The following is a 17470-nucleotide window of genomic DNA, read 5'->3' as shown; positions in this document are numbered from 1 at the left end:
ATGTTTCATTGTTAGCAGCTGGTAAGATTGCCTATGTTGTTCATTAAACATCACTTCCAATCTGAATGCACCCATTGAAAACCCAGAAGTAGACAAACTGTACTTTCTTTCTTTTCCTCACAGCTTTTACATTTTTATTTACTTAAAACTTTGATAATATCAAGATGTGCTGTTTCCTAGTAACTGTACTTACATTGCACTTAAATTACTGATTTCTGTGATGAGTATAGTGAGCCAGTTACCTGAAGAACAAGAATTAGTAAAAGCATTCAAAGCCTATTAGGTTTTCTTCTTTTTTTATTCTTGTTAGAGTTATGTCAAAAGCAATATCTTATTTCTCATTCATTTCTCTTCCTCCTTCTCCTTCTTTACTTAAATATTAGACCAGTCCAGTCTCTTACAACAATAGTGTGGGTCTCAGCAAAATTCTTGTGTCCTAGCATAACTATATGGCCAATATGTGACCACACAGCTCTGATTCAGTACAGAGCCTTCCCAATAGCTTTAGTCCTCAGGTAAGTCATTTAGTCTGAAGCGAGGGCTTGTTGAATATTCTGGTAAATCATTGTTCTTCCCCAAGAAGAGGGACAACAGTGAAAATGTCTTTGAAGATTTTAGAGTCCACGCAGAGCTCCATAGCCCTCCATTTTGCAGTTTTCCCCTGCAGCTCTTCCAGACTCCCTTAACATCTCACCAGTCCCTTGTAAAACCTCCCTCTCAGATGTTTGTTTTCACCACTCTGTGAGCCTGTTTTTTGCTTTCCATTACACTTATCACTGACCTGAAATGTGAAAATGTACTGAAAAAATTGTCTTTTTTCCCTGAAAATATTTTAAGCACAAGTCTTCATACAGCATTTATGTGGGCAAAAAGGCAAGGGGAATGTAGTCTCAACTGCTGCAAACATTGCAGATCCTTCCCAATCAGAGACTGTCATGTCACCTGGAGGCAGTTGTGGTTGTGCTGATGGATGATCTCTTTATGCGTACTGGCAAAAGTCAAATTTCCATGGTAATAGTAGTCTTTGTCACTGAGGTGTGATTGAACCAAAAGTGCCACAAACCATTGTACCGTTGTAAACCATTGTCCAACCACTGCAGATGGAATCTTACCTTGACACTTATTTCGTTCTGGACAAGAGAGTAGCAAAGGTTGTCTATTACTTCTCTCAGCCTTGATTCCTTTGCAGAGTACAAAATGACTGTAAGGTCTAGGATCTTTTGGTTAGGGCTAAGAGCAAAAGAAATCTCAAAGTTAAAACTGGAGTGGGGCTGGAAAAGAACTACCAAATTTTCCTCTGAGGAATTTTTCACCGGGGGAAGAGCTTGGCTGCCTGTTTTAGGCTCAGCATCAAATAATCTGTTCTCCCTCCAATGTAATGTGATTTTGTATTACTTTGAAAGGTGCTTTCTTCAGCTGAAATGGGAATACTCAATAGCAAGTGAATATTTGTATTGTTAGGGGTTGTCAGATATCATTCAGCTACTCCCATACCTGAAAAAAGCTGGACCTGATGGAAGAGCATTTAACTTGAGTTCAGTGCATGCTTTGGAAAGGGCATGCAGGTAGGAAAAAGAATCCTTAACCAGTTAATTTGTTGAAAGTATCTCCTATTGTGATCTCAGTATGTCATAACAGAGTCTGAAAAAGGGAAAGAAACATCTCCTATCCCTGGCTAGCCTTCACTGAGGATAGGCATAGTATATAGACTTCTGTCTCCTCAAAACTAACCACAGCAATGTGATTTGCCTGGGAAGAAACAGGGAAACCCTTAAGAAAGTTTTCAAACAAGAGATTAGCAGCATGTTACCATTCTGGTAGCTGTCTGCATGAACAGCCTTCTCCTAATCCTCTAAACTGGATTTTGCCTAGATCTCACCACCCCTTCCCACCGTGCAGTCACTGGGCTGCGTGCGATACTATTCTGAAACTTGGCGGTAAAATTTCAGGTGCTCATTTGGCACTGTCTTCACAGGGATAAGCTCAGAAACCCCCTGCTCTGGCACCTTAGGAGGGGTTTAATGCAATATATGCCCCTTCTTACACGCCTTTTCTCAGTTGAAAAAAAAGAAATAGTTATTTGACCTACTAATGTTGCCTTCACATCAACCCCTGAGAGGATCCTTCAGAAAGAGAGTAGCATGAAGAGTGTCGGAGAAGCTACCATCATACACTTGATTCATTTTGTGTATTGCACTTGAAGATTATGCCAATTGAGAGTTCTGAAATGTACAGAGGAGTAGCCGGGAGAACTGAAAATCCAGAGGCTAAGGCTTTTCTTCAAAGTATTTCCACTGCCTCTGTGTGAGGTTTGTTTGGCATTCTGATTCCTGAATGCCTGGTGGTTCCATAGCCCTAGTGATGACCTCTTTGTTTTGCCCCAAACCTCTTTTCCTAAGAAGAAATGCTGCAGTGTTTTGTGATTTGGAATGTGTTTCAGTAATGTAAGCAATAAAGTTTTAGGATAAATTGTTTGTTATGAAGACACTGAAGGGGGAAAACCTATACAGTAAAGTATGTAAGTAGAGCATCTAGCAATAATTCTGCTTTGGGTGTGAGAGATAATGGCCTATGTTTCGGTGGTAATAAAAATGTTCTATTAAGTTCCCTGAACCCACTGCAATGTGATAGAAAACAGCAAATGATGAAACAGTGCTTTAAGGGGAGCTTACACATTCAGTGAGCATAAAATAAACATACTAAAATAGAAAAAAACCCTGATTTTCAGTACTTATTGTTTTATCACTTCCATCGTGGGTATAGGATAAAAGAAAACTCTTACTTGCTTGTTAGAAGAAGAAAGCTCCTACTTGAAGTTCTTACTTGGCAGATGTCAGTTGAAAGCTCTGCTATGGAATATGCTGCAATGTCAAACTCTGTTGGGTAATTTTAGACAAATGTGTCATGTGTGACATGGAAATATGGCATGCTGTACATTAGTGATTTCCCAAGTGTTTGGATCAGGTAGTAATGTGCTGAGAAAGTGCTCTTTATCTCTCCACACTGTGTACTTGTATAGCAGTGGGGAAAGGCTTTTGGTAGAAATTACTTTAGTCAGAAAAAGAATCCATTTACAATATGTGCCTTCTAACATCTTTCAGACAATGCATTGTATTAAAGAGGCATTTTTTGATTAATGTTTTATAAACATTTTTCAGCATGACAGCTTAAAGTCCCTGTAAAATTGTAAATGCGTGCACAGTGCTCACTTCCATAAAGTCAAATGCCATCTCATAAAGTCTAGTTGGATCCTGTCAGTGACAGTGACACAGAATCAGTACCTTGGAGCATTAAAATTAATTTGCTTCATTTATATTACTGCAGTGATAGCTAGATGAAAAGAGCCCTATATTTAAATTCTCTTAAAAATACCTTCAAATGTTTTAGGATTTTTTATTATTATTATTTTACAGTTAAGTAAATGTAGTGAAGTGCAGCATAATATTTTCATGGGCCTTTTAAGAAGGTGACTACAAAATGTGAAAGTGGCAAAGGGGAAAGGGGAGGATGTGGGAGATTGTACTGGGTGCAAACCTGGAGGAAGGATAAATAGCTTTCAGTTTTGCAGGCTACTAAGCACTGGCCTTTGACCAGGGCTGATAAACCCCCAGCCTTGGAGCCAAACTGGAATACCCTGGAGCAGTGGAGAGCAAACAGGGCTTTCCTATACCAGTCTGTGAGAGCAGTCCTCTCACTCTTCCTTGTCGTTGTTGAAGGTCACAGATAAACAGCTCTTCTCTTGCTAGCTCTTCCTCAGATTTGCGAAGGTCTCACGTGAAATGGGCTGAGTGAGGATGCAAACAGGGAGAAAAAATGAAATGTACTCTGTATCACAGGCCTAACTCAACTTCTCTCGGTTTCAGCGGACTGGTTTTAGTGCCCACATTGGAGCTTAGTGATTTTAGTGGAAGTACACAAAATTTACCCTGCTGCAAGTGAGCAGAATCAAAGGTCTTGGGAAGCAAAACCAAGCAGGCTAGAAGCGTCATGGGAGTGGAGAAAAGGAGGAAGAAGGAGGAAGGGAGAAAATACAAACAGAAAAAGAAAAATAACCTCTGAATATCTAAGCCGAAAAGCAAGGAGGAAGATTGGAACACAGGGGAGCACTGGTAGGAGAAACGTAGCCAAACAAAGGAGAAAAGGGAAATTCAGGGTAGAAAGCTTGGGAATAGCAGTGATCCTTGTTTGTAAGGGATATCTGTGGGATGATCTCAGTGCTTCCTCCCTTCTGCTACAGCCCTCTAGTCCTGGCCAGGTGAGGTGCTGTTTTCTCACCCAGCTGGGTACCACATTCCCTTTTTCTTTGGAGGAGGATGGGATAGACCCCTGATTTGCACCTATCACAGTGTCTGGTCAACTCTGATCCAGGAGTTGGACACACATTCATGCAGTAAAGCTGTTTGAAAGATTTTTGGCAACTCGACAGTGTTACACCCCTACTTTGAGCAAAGCTGCCCAAGTTGGCACCAAACCACAGAGGAGCACTTTGTCATTCAGTTTTCATGATAGGTAGTGAGTGAGGGTCTTTGGCAGAGGAGTTGAACCAAGCTGCTGGAAGCCTGTAACTTCATAAACCACAGCAACGTGAATGGGTGTTTGTGGCATGAGCCTTCAGACCATGACAGCAGTCTTAAAACTTAACGAAAAGATTGTCTATAAACTGATAATGCCAGTGTTCCTCCTCCAGTGTCAATCAAGGTGAAGACCCATAGAAGTCAGTCCAATTACCCTGAAATGCAGAAAAGCATGATTAATGGCTCCATGAAAACAAAACGAAAAATCCTCACAGGCATTATTCTTCATACGTGTGAAGCCTTAATGCTCCCTCCAGATGGCAAATAAATACCCTAGTAATATTGGGGGGTGGGGAGAGGGAGAAGCTGCTGTGTCCTTTGAGGAAACTTAAGACTAAGGTAGTGGTCTGGGTTTTAATATCTGTGATTTGATCCTGTGCAAAATTTTATTTATCTTAGACTTAGTGTAGCTATCATACTGCATTAGCACCGGAAGCTATATGCTATAAAAGATGAGGAAAAGAGGAGTGGACAGTCCAAAATAGAGATAACCATATCCATTTTGCTTACCACCTTCATCCCTTGCTATCTATCTGAAAGACTTAAACTCATCTCACTCACTGTATTAGTTTTATTATAACTACACCTGTTCATGTCACTACCGTTTCAGTCAGTGTTTCTGTTACAGCTTCTCTTAGCGCTAGTTCATAATCTCATTTTGAAAATGCATTACAGACTAAGATTCAGCATACAGCAGAAGCCCAGGCATTTTAACGTCACTTTTCTTCCTTTGGCTAGGATTTGGTTTTAATTTTGTTTGGGTTTTTTTTCCCCCCCAAGTGTTTTATATGTATATATTGAAAATACAGGGTTTGGTTTGGGTTTTTTTTAAGAGAGGTAAAAGTAGCTATTAAAATATGTTTTTCCTAATTAGGAATTTGCATGGGTTTTATGTATTTGGAAAACATTAGCAGTCACACTGATGCTTGCAGTTACTATGTATTGCTACAGAAAAAGTTTAGACGACATTTTAAAAAATAAATAAAACCCCTGCTGTTTTGTTTAGCTTTGTGGTAGGTAATATTGCTGACACAAGCATTTGTGACTGTAGTCTGTGGATTTCTGTCATGAAATATTTTCTGAGAGAGTTGCATACTGGCAAAGTTGGAAGTATAAAAATCAGAAAGTGCAGAAAAAGGCAACAGGACCTTGTCTTTCCATTGAAGTAATGCTTACCTGCAAAAATGAGTATTATTTCTTCTTTTCACCAGTTAGTTTTTCCCGATAAATAACAGGAACTTTAATTGCACATCAGTCGCTTACAGGAAGCTATTGTTGTGACATGTATTTAAACAAGCTGTGAATTAAGAACCTCTTTCCACCCAGTGATCTAATTATATTGTCACACTAATTATAGTATTTTGTATTTATATTTGACAACTTTAATTTTCTTTTCCTAGTTTACTGAAATAGCTTTCCTCTAGAGAATTTACCTTTTAGGCTGGAATTTCTCATCTTTTCTTTCAGAAAAGGTGCAGTAATTTAAAGCATGTCTCAGTCACTTTGGATCCATTCTGTTCACGTCTCTGCTGTTAGTTTTCTGTGTGATCTTAGGCTAGTCATTTTAGTGTTCTCTGATTCTCTGTAGGAGTCCTGTTCAGCTTACTAAAGTGTTTTGGATCTATGGATGAAATTGCACTACCAAAACACCAGGTACTGAACGTTAATATAGCCTGTTCATAGCGTGGGACTCTAGTTTATTTTTCTGTGGTTAGAGAACAGAGAAGGACCCGCAAGGATTGAGACTTGGAAACAGGCAATAAAACCTTTACCTGTTTACAAAACCAGTATGATAGGCATTTGAAGTAAATTACACTCCTTAATGCAATGTAAACGCCCATTTAATTTCTAACCAAATGCTATCTATTCCCAAACCCCAGAAATTAGTATTAACAATAAGCAGCTCTATTGTGATAGGTCCGTGATGTTGTTTTGAAGGTAATTATAATATTGAAATTAAGCATGCAAGCCTTTATTTATTTGATTTAATCTTTCCCTGGAAATATCCACATAAGTAAAAGCTACTAGTATGGGGATGAGATTGTTAGTGGTGTAATGTGATGAAGCTAATCAAAATAATACAAGAAATGGTGCTGTGGAAACATCATGAAGATTTCAGGAAGCCTAGACATGGGTCAGCAATAGCGGGGCACTGGTGGAGCGGTCATACTCAACAAATAAGCTCTTTCCTCACATAGGGAGGAGGCAGCTTTTATTAAGGAAAACCTGAAAGGTTGAGAACGGCAATTTATCCAAGACATAGAGAAAAGTTTATGTAAACATGGCAACTTTGGCTGACCTGAAACATCTACTGATGGGGGAATGGAGGGCATGTGACACAAAGCTGAGCTTTTTGTCATTGCTAAGACAGGAGACACACAGATGAGCTCTGTGTAGTCTGCTTCTCTGCAAGGTTGATGCTGGCAGAAGATTCCTAGAATGACACTTAAGATGAGGGAGAAAATAATGTATGTTCTCAGGGGGCTCCTGAGGAATCGCAGCTGCTCTTGTTGGCAACTGTGCAAATGTCTGGTCGGGCAAGACGGAGATGGTTGCAAGTTTTGCCCACCCCTATGCTTTGTGGAGTATGGTAGCAAAGTTCCAAGATGTAAATGGATAATTTTGATCAATAACATGTTCAAAGTAAACATAATGGGTGTCATTACTGCAAAACGAAATCAAATTTAATTTTACATGTCACATCATCAAATTTGAGTGCGAATTCAAGCTCTTGGGAAAAATGGGCCATCTCTAGCTCTTAACACTCACTTCTTCCAGCATTTAGCAACTTCTGTACGCCAGCTGCTCCCTAACTCTTCATAGGCACGATCACTTCATATTGCTCACTCAGTTCACTGAACCTTTTCTCTCTCATGCTGCATCTCTTCTGAAACATGCAGGCTGAGCAGAGAGTTTTGTTCTCTAACACATGAGCGCTCACCTGCAGAGTCCTTGACTCTCTACCATGACTGCATGAACCAGTGCAAGCAGGAAAGGCTGTCATTTGGGGACTCACCAACTGGCAGGGAGCATGCCAGGAAAACGCAACCCTCCTCCAGCAGTGAATGGGCTGAAGAAGGGTTACAAGCAGGAGTCAGGCAAGCTGGATGGAGGACAATCATGAAAACACAAAACAGAGCACAGTGAGAGGAAGCAGTAAATGAGCAGCACAGAGCTATGCTCAGCAACCGAACAGTCATGCTATAGCAGAATGTATTTTATATGAAGTCTTCAGCAGGAGTTTGACAGCTATTAGCATAATTAGAAAAGGTCTTTTATGGCATTCCCCTACTCCTTCCTTTCTGCCACAGAACTTTCTCTGCTGTGTATTTTTTTGTTCATGTCCTTGCTGGTTTATTTGGGTTGATTTTTTTTATATAAAACTTCTGAGTCTTCATTTTGTTTCTTTTGGTTTTCTTTTTTTTGTGAAATGTCAATGCAACATAAAATGCTTTGTTTTTATCTGGAGTTCAAAGTCTGAGGTGAGAGTCTGTCTCCTGTTTTTCTGCCTGCAGGGATTCCAATGCTGAAGATAGTATTTGCGGGTTATGAGCACCTGTCCTTAATTTCTGTCCCCTTACTCATCTATCATCCTGCTCAGATTCTTCTTGGCAGTCTGTTGGTACCAACAATAAAATCTTGGATGGTTTCTAGGCAAAAGGTAAGAATTGCTGGTTTTGATTTATAACGGGAAGTGTGCTATGAGGAAAAAAATACCTAAACACATGTCTTAAACTCCTCAGGTTCCTTCTTGGAGATCCCATGGTAGGGATTTTTCTGTTTCTTTACTTCCTTTATGACAGCGATAGTCACAGTAGTATCAAATTAAAAATGCTGAACTATATCCCCCCTTGGCTCTGGAAAGGTTCAAATCTTGAAGTTAGACCTCTATGGTTAGTTCAAATTATGAATTCATTCAAATTATTAATTCAGATTATGCCCAATAAGAATGGCTCCATCTTTAGCTAATAATCACAGCTTTGGATCTCCTTTATGGAGAAGTGACAAAGATCTGTCCACTGGCATGGGAGTTGGGGAAATCAGGTAAAATGAGGGCACTTCCTGAACTGAATTGAAGCAGGATGAAAACTTTTTAATTTTTTTCTGCTTGGGTCACCCTTTACAATAGCAAGAAGTCTACACGAGTCTGGTGCATCACATTTCATGCCAAAATTATGGCATGGGATAGCTTGTAGGATTATAGACTGTAACCTAGAGGTTTTTACATTGACATCAGTGATTCAAATTATGCTTATTTCAGTATGAAGTGAAGCTATTGACATCTGACAGCCATTCTGTGATCTGTATGAAGTAACTGCAATGGTTTTAGTCAGGTACTCGGAACAGTAGTAACCACCTTGCAGAAAGCTAGTCCATGTAACTGATTTTAATGCTGCGTTTAATGTTCTGAGATAATATGGATCAAGAAGATGTGGCAACTGAAGCAGTCTTTGACAGCTATTTTAGGTGAAGGTTGGCACCTACTGTGGGAAGCCCAGCGCCACCAGTACCCTGCATTCTCCACTCATCAGTGGAGAAATTTTTTTTGATAACTTCCATGTTTCCAATTTTCAGCAAAACCCAACAGGCTGCCATTTTAGTAGCTTCACTCCACTGAAATCACCTTGCTATCTTAAATGCTAAAATTCCCCAAATCAGTGATTTGTATGTGGCTCCACTTTTGGCTACGTGAATAGTAAAAAGCAGGATTTTTGCAATTCTCAATTTTCAGGAACTGAGTCCAGAAATCAGACCTTGTTAAGACAAACTTAGCATCCAAAAATGAAAGTTTGAGAATCATACGTCATTTCTCCATCAGTCTGAAAGTCATGTTTTTTTTAAATCAGAAATTATCAGGGGACACTGCTGGTTATGTAAAGAAAATTCCGTGCTATTCCTGCAGAAAGATAGCCTAAAGTTGACACTACCAGTGACAGAATGATCCATGCAGTGCTGGCTCCCCTTCAGCGTCTAACTGTTCTCTGCTGCCAAAACCAGGGGTGGAGCTGGAGCTCCTCCAGACCTCCCTGATCCTCAGGGGTGGTAATGGCCTTGAGGGGCTGCTGTCAGTCACTGCAAGTTAACACAGCCTTTAAACAGGGCATCAGAAAAGTCAACCACTACTGGAGAGATTTACACTTCATCAGCACTAGTTTCTTATTCATTAAGCATCAGATAAACCTCCTGTGTTAATCAGACTGTAATGCTACTGCAGAACCACTTTGGGGGATTGTTGTTCTGTTGCAGCAGTTTCTTCAGTTGGTCTTCTGTATTATTCACAAATGTTATTTTAATTACTCTTTGAAAAAAATCAATGAGGTTGGGTCTCGTACAGTTGCAATAAGTATAACAGAAGTGAATGTTGTGACTCGATAATGGTCTCCCGCTTTGAAAATAAACATGTCATCATCACCCTTGATGTTTATTTTCTATAAACACCTTGGCTTCATTTTGGCATCTCTTTTGCAGGGGGAGGCGGTTACCTAGTCACAGCACTCAACTGCAGTGACATTCTTACTTAATTATGATAGTACATGTGATCTGGTTGTATGAAATTGAATTTAAATATTTAGAGGTTCATCTACACTAAGGTATCTCTAGTTTGTAAATATGGAAGCAGAATCTGCCAAACTACAAAGTTAAAAAACTGTTTCCCCAAAATGTGGAACGATGCCTCTCTCCAAAGTCTCCTGCTGAATAATATCCAAAAGACTCATCTCAAATGGGTAGATTTAACAATAGTTAAATGCTGGTATTTCTGAAAGCTGGTGTTTCTGAGGGGAATATATCCTATTTATTTTTAAAGGTTTGGATTTTTTTAAGGATTTACATTTGTAGCTGGAGTGTTTTTCAAGCAGTGCTTACAAGCTCTAAATGTACAATATTAAAGGTTAATATCTACAATAAGAAGACCCATCAAACATCTCTCAGACTAAAAATTGTTTATTTAGTCAAGCCTCTGGAAATGATAAGTCTCTCACTCAGCAGGCAAATGCTGGTCTGTCAGGGCACTTCACCCAAAAGGCTAAGGAAAACAGAGGTTCCAAATTTCAGGAATTTGCAAATTTCATTCATTTCGCTCTCACTCAGGCCGATTTGTTCTGCACAAGAAAGCACTGAACTTTTTTGTTGCAGAGTGCACCAACAAGAGGCATCCTTCACAGTGACCGCATTGCTGTACAGAAGCAGCTGAAAACCTAACAGCTTTTAAGCCTGTCACATTTACCTGCTCTAAGTTAGAGAGGCTGCTTCCTGCCAGACTAGAAGCGTGATCACCTATCGTTCGAGTAGGACTTCTGTCACACGCTGAATAGATAGTTCAGCGACCATAGTTGGCCAACCCCGCGGGGAACACAGAGCTGGGCCCTGCCATCAAATGAAGGTGTGTGGTTCCTCTCCTCCTCAGTAAGAGTAGACTAGAGCTACAAAGATCATCTCAGAAAGGGAGGTATAAACATCAGAGGGGTGTGACATTCACCGCTGCAGCAGTGACTATACTCTGAGCAGGCTTCGAGCCACAGGGAAGGAGGCCAGGGAGCACAGAGGGGTTGGCAGAAATTTTCTTCACAGTCTTTCCCTAAGTGGGTCAGAAGCTCTTGTGTCTGTGCCACAGGTGGTTTCAGTGGGGTCCAAATAGTTGCTTTCTAAAAGACATCTGAGATCCACCTCTGCTTCCTTCACTGACGCTGCAGCCGTATTCCTTGGGGTTCCTCTGTTAAGGCTATCTGTACGTGAGGAGGTATGGTGGGCTATTAGAGATAAAACCATCGTCACAAACGCCAGAGTGGCCTGGCAGCTGCGTGCTGACTCCTCACTTAGCCTCCCAGAAGTGCGTGCAGCATTTTGTTGCCCCTAATAAATATAAATCTTGTCTTGTGCTGTTGGTTCTTTTAAGAATATGAAAAAGTGACTGTTCTGTTTACTGTTCACAGGCACTGAAGTTAACCAGGCAGCCCAAAACACCCGTGAAGGTATAAATATGGAGATGGCCTGTGTCACAGTGAATGTATATATGTACTATACTGTACACACAGACAATTGAGACAACTGGGTATTTGTGAATGTTGCTTCAGTGCATATTTTATTTTTATATATATATATATATATATATATTAAAAAGATACCTGTTAAGTGCCTTACAGATACATTTTTGGCAAAAGCATTGTTTCCAGAAGCCACTTTGTTGGTTACTGCAAGAGGTTGTACAGTATTTTGGAGTCCTTTAGTTTTTATTTTTCTAACTGAGTGAATGGTCATGACTATCAGCTGTTTCTTCCATTGCCCCTGCTTTGAAGCCAGGGTGCACCAGATGTAAGTCTCTGTTTTAAAGTAGCCAAAATGACCAGAAGCCTATCCCACTGCTGGCTTACCCTGGGGAAGAGCTTTCTGAAGGTTCTTTTTTTCCAAGATTGACTTGAATTTCTGTGTGACTCTGTTACACTCCCTAGTCATATGACTGTGACATGCCTTTTTCTTCTGAGTTTGTGTATACTCAGCATGGGGCCATCCATTGGATAGAAGCTGAGAAGCATGAATTATTTGCATTTGTTGACACAGTTGTCTAGACATTCCTTCAAAGTTAATGGTTTCTCAAAAAAATTCTTTCAATTCCATTGTATGATATTGTGCCATTGTATATCTTAAATGCCTCATAAGCTTCTTCAAAGAAATGGTCTGGTGCTTGGGTTATGAGTGAAGTATTTGTGTTTGCAGCTAGGAGATCTTTTATAATTTACCCCTGAAGAACACAGATTTTTGTTTTTCTTTTTTCTTTTCCTTCCCCCGGTGCAATGCACGGAGATCTGCGGTGACAGAATTTAGGATGCTAATATTGAAACAGAGCCTTTATTGTAGTAAGCCAAGCTATGTTTTCTATATTGCTGCATTGGTAGTGAATAATAGCTTGTGAGGACAAGAAAGTTGACAATTATTTTTTTTCCAATTAAAAGGTTATAGTAAGCGAAACGCTCTTAGCTAATTTGACAATCAGTCACAACTTTTTTAAAAATAAAATGTTACTCTTTTTAATAAACTTACATAAAAAGGAATACAAAATACTATTTCTAAGATGAAGAGAAAGGAACACAGGCATGTATTTAAACATAGAGCCAGCACTGCATCTTGTCTGGGAGATTACGATTTCAGAAGTGTACTCTAGTCCAGACTCTGTACCCATCTGCAAAAACTGTGCTGGCAATTGTGCATTAAAACATTAAACCGAATGAAAGAAATAGGTCAAACTGGGATCAATATAAATGCAGAAGTTTCATGTGTGCCATGGTTAACATTGCATTGGCGCAACTGAGCGCAGATGCCTAGGAGCAGATCTTTAGCAGATGTAAATTATCATAGCTCTGATAAGGCTGTAGCCATTTACACAAGATAAAGATCTTGCGTATGACAATAGGCATATTAAATTCATATCCTTTTTAAAGCCTTAGTGAAAAATACTGTGTTTGGTTTACCTAGTCTGTTATTCCTAGCCTGTTATTCCTGTGAACAACAGGAAAGTAGTCTGGTACCAATCATGGGTGCTTTACCTGATGGTCAGTCAGTGCAAGACTGCTCTGTTTGAGAAAATCCTGGGAGCTGGCAGCATCACCTTGCTCAGAATTGTCATCACCGTTAAAACCACCATGTAACAAAGGTACGTGAGGTGGCATCATGCTGAATTCTTTCATTCCCAGGAGGGGCCTGAGAAGGCAGGAGGGCTGGGGACACTGTCCACCACCCATGTCCCCCAGGGCTGTGCTCTGCAAAGGGCAGCGAGCGGTGAGCTCACAGTTTCGATCAGCGCATCCTTAGGTAGTATGGTCAGATCCACCAACAGGCCAACCTGCGAGGTAACTGGAGAACAGCATGCGTGTTCTTGGACCAAATTCAAGGTTCCCCTTCCTTAAGCGTGCTCACTGGTAACAGGCTCCACATGGGAAAAAATTCCTTTGTCTGCGCTTAAAAACCCTGCCTGCAGCTGAGAGTTCAGACTCAGGACAGGTTTTTTTCGTTCTGTTTCCATAAACCTGAACTTCCAGAGTATATAAGGACTTAATCCCAATCCCACTGAATTCGATAAATCTTTGTGTTGGATTTGAATGGCAAAGCAACAGGCCCAGAAAGAGTGCTCATTTTTTTAAAATATATAGGAAGAATTCAAGCATACAGTAACTTACTATGCTTGCATCAATGCTAGATAGTCAGAACACTGCAAGTACCCTTACTGAGCTACCTCTACGTACTGAATCTCCGACTTTCAGTACATCCAACAACTTGCTTAGGTTCCACTGAACACATCCTTTTTCCTTTGTTAATTTTTTTCTACATTTACAAATATTTCAAACTGTTTTAAGATGGAGTTTTGTTAGAACCTTTACAAAGTCCTTGTTGATTGCTTGGGGCAGCCTAAATATTGTGTATGAGTGTCGGAGGTGTTGGTCTAAAGGGAATATGAAGCAAAACTGAAATACATATGTTAAATCCATACTTAATGAAACTTAATTATGCATATCAGTTCTGTTATGTTTAAAGACTGATAAGATGTTTATGACTTGTTATTATGCCTATATGTCTTTAATAAACAGAATGGTTTTGAATTTAATTTTAATAGGAAAACAAGATAAAATTACTTATCCTCCAGGTTATCCTCTGTTACCTATGTTTTGTTCTTTTGTGGGTAAGCTTTTAAACTGTTTGCTTGTTCTTTAAAAAAAAAAAAATCTGTGAGCTATATGGAAATATTTTATGAACTAAACTTGGGGAAAGAAAGTCCTAGAATATTGCAAATTGTCATCAACCGAAAATCAATTTATTGAACTCTACCAGTTTTTCAGTAGAGGGTTAGAACAGTTCTGAATCTTTTCAACTTCCTATCTTTAAATTTAACTGAGAGATATCTGGTACTGAGCATCATCAGGCAAAATCGATGGCGAACGAGAACTTTGCCCATGTGAAAACATAAGGGTTTTAATGATCATCAACTCTTCTTATCTTCTGCATATCTATAATCCCATCTAATGATAGCAGAGGAAAAAAATGCCCAGACAATAAAAGAGCACTTCAGATTCAGAGGTCACAGGGAATCTTAGCACTTTGTGTTTAGTCAAACATTTTATTGCCTGTTTTGTGCACTAAATTGAGAAGCTTTTGATGACCCCAGTAATAGGTCCAAGATAAATAATTTTTTATGTAGTTAAAATCAAAATTGTGTTGTGTTTTTTCTTACAGATCCTTTAGTTAATGTGAATAGGTTATATGACAGAAAAGGCAATCTCAGCAGAAGCTGCACGGTTGTGCTTGTTCACAGAGCAAAAGGAGAGTAATCCAGCAGTTTGGTTTTACAGAAGTCGTCCCCTAACGTTATTCTGGCAGTTAGGAAAAGAGGAGCTGTTAGTTTTATTTGTGTACGGTTTTCTGTGGAAATACCTTGACAGCAGGAGGTTAGAAGGCAAGATGAAATATTGTCTGTCTGCAAGCACATTTATTTTTGTGCAAGTGCATACGTGCATAAGAGATGAGCAGTTATGTATGTAGAAGTCACTAGAAAGGACCAAGTCTCTGGTATACATTTTTTTTTCAAGACTGCATATGGAGAAAGAGCTACTTTTTTGATGTTATTCTGACATTAAAAATGGAATTTCAGACACTGAATTGTGTTTTGTATTGAATCATAATCTCATACAGAACCTTTACAGCAGACAATCGCAGCATTGTATTTGTAAACTGTAGACTATTTTGCACTTAAATAGATGTTGATGCATTTGGGAATTACAACACAGTAAAGGGCTAAATCATAGTTTCTCCATTTTGTTATAATCCAAATGCATTTATATTACTATTATTATAAAGTGCCAGAAACACACACAGTCCCTCGCAAACGCGTTAAATAGACAAGAGACTAAATTCTGCCCTTGGTTACACTTGCACATCTCCAGTGAAAGGGCTGTTAAGCTGCAGAGGGTCTCCCTAGGGAAGCCGTTTGAAAAGCCCTGCCATTGTTCTAACAAAGCCTGGTGATAATGTAGCACATGAGGAGCGTAAATGAAGAGTATTTTACTTCAGATTTGATGGCCTGCCCTTTCCAGCATCTAACAAACAGAATCTCTTTTGTCCCTGTTTCCACGGGTAGCCCCAGTCTCCCAGACCAAAACTACAGCATCGTATCAGAAGTGTCAGAAGAGGGAGGTTGTCTCCTCTTTGCCGTTTTCTTGCTTAAACCACATTATCACTTGTGATCATTAGACTGCGGCTTCTTTCAGGAGGCATTTTGAATTAAAGTCTTCGAAGTTTATGTGTACAGTTCCTGTAAAATTCTCCTTCAACAGAGCTGGTAAGTAATCTTCCAGAGCAGCATGGACAAGGACTGTCCAGTGGCTTTAGATGTGCAGGACTAGAGAAAGCAATGCCGGGAAACAGCAGGTGAGAGGCGTCGCTACAGGCGGGTCTGCTTCATGCCGGCATCTAGAGCTGTAGCAGAGGTCACGAAAGCAGCCTCTGAATTGTTCTCTTGCCAGAAAGGTGCAGAGTGAGATCTTCAGTGAGAAATGAAATTAAATTTGTTAGTGATTAAAAGAACAAGAGAGATGTGTTGGAAGCAATTGGTGCCAATGAGGCCTCTCGGCTGCTCCCCTAAGCAAATTGCAGTCTCAGTGGAATATCAGCTTCTCAGTCCATCAAATTGCAGTAATCAAGTCTGGAGCTGATGGGAGCGTGAGTCACCACAATTTACTCATCAGCAGAGGCCAAGTTTTCAGAATATTTTTAGATGCGTTTCTGCAGAGATTTCTGCCAGCCAGTGACCTACAGAGTGACAAGAAAATGATCAGTAGCTGCTGTTGAATCAGGCTCTGCTCCCTCCCACCTACCCTACTGGCTGCAGTTCTGGGCAGGGAGGGCAGGTAGATCAAAGGCCTTTGACATTCTTACACAGAAAAGAGCTGCACTGAGTTGCTCCCAACACCTAGATTTGTTAAATAATAAAATAACCTGTTAATTCTTAGCCTATCCGGTAGGTTCAAGTCATCTCTGACTCTGTGTTGCTAACCCAGACCAGAAGCAGGCGTGAGATTAGAAACTGGTTGTGATCCCTGCTCAGAGAGACAGCCGATACCCAGCAGCTGCATGCATCTCCCAAGAATCCTGTGCTGGTGCGTATTGTCCGCTCTTTACCCGTGTTCAAACTTGCCACCTGGCACGACCATTTTTCGCCCGGTTAAGAAGGAAAAAAGCCTGTTTGGATGGCATCCTCTGTGGGTGGGCTCATCTAGTATAACTGTAACAAAATCAAAGGCTTGCAGATGTTCACATGCTGATGTTAGTTCATCTCTGTAAGAGAAAACTTACTATTTATGGTCAGTTTTCCAATGAAACAGTTCCAGATTCTAAGGGAAATCAGCTCTTTTGAAAGCGGAGAAAATGGGCTGCCCCGAAGGAAAGACTATTTCATTGATAGGATTAAAAAAATTATAGAGGTCATGTGAGAACTGGCCTTTTGCCAGAAGAATTGCAGGAAATAAAATTTGAGAGTCCCGTGCCAATAATTGGGTATGAAATTCTATTGACAGAAGCTTTTGCAATTCTGAGCTCCATCTCTTAGCGTTGTGACAGCGGTCCTTCCCCATCAGTGTCCTTTGTCTGCTGCACAGCCTATACCCAAGACGTTAAAAAAATTCTATCTTATTTCCTGGTTCCTTCCCCATGTAGTTTTGCTGCTTCTTATCAACAGTCTTTGATGAAATAAGTGATAAAATGTCGGAGAGCATCTCTTAGAGACCCCATCCCGTAGCAGCATGACAGGATAACCGCGACCAAGAAACCAGGGCAGCTTTCCAAGATGCTGCTTGCTTGGGGAAGCAGAAGTCAGCTTTTGTGCTGACACTGAAGAACTTTACCCATGAAAATTA

General features: G+C 40.1%; 1 protein-coding gene across 12 annotated transcripts in view; it reads left to right on the top strand.

Annotated features, from left to right (window-relative positions):
• The window catches only part of SLC10A7 (solute carrier family 10 member 7), a 157088-nt gene extending 141870 nt beyond the window's left edge, over positions 1-15218 (top strand). For 3 of the 12 annotated variants that reach the window (XM_074823767.1, XM_074823778.1, XM_074823775.1), the window contains 2 exons: positions 8090-8235; positions 11507-15218. In XM_074823767.1, the coding sequence (XP_074679868.1) occupies positions 8090-8235; positions 11507-11551 (191 nt within the window). In that variant the 3' untranslated portion in view covers positions 11552-15218. Of the gene's footprint in view, positions 1-8089; positions 8236-10709; positions 11013-11506 lie in introns of those variants that run through there. The other 9 variants (XM_074823769.1, XM_074823768.1, XM_074823773.1 and 6 more) reach the window with 6 other exon arrangements.
• The last annotated feature ends 2252 nt before the right edge of the window (positions 15219-17470 follow it).

Source organism: Strix aluco, chromosome 4, assembly GCF_031877795.1.
Source record: "Strix aluco isolate bStrAlu1 chromosome 4, bStrAlu1.hap1, whole genome shotgun sequence".
In the NCBI taxonomy this organism is placed as follows: domain Eukaryota; kingdom Metazoa; phylum Chordata; class Aves; order Strigiformes; family Strigidae; genus Strix; species Strix aluco.
Note: the sequence above shows the minus strand (reverse complement) of the source record. Positions and strands in the feature narration are given on the sequence as shown.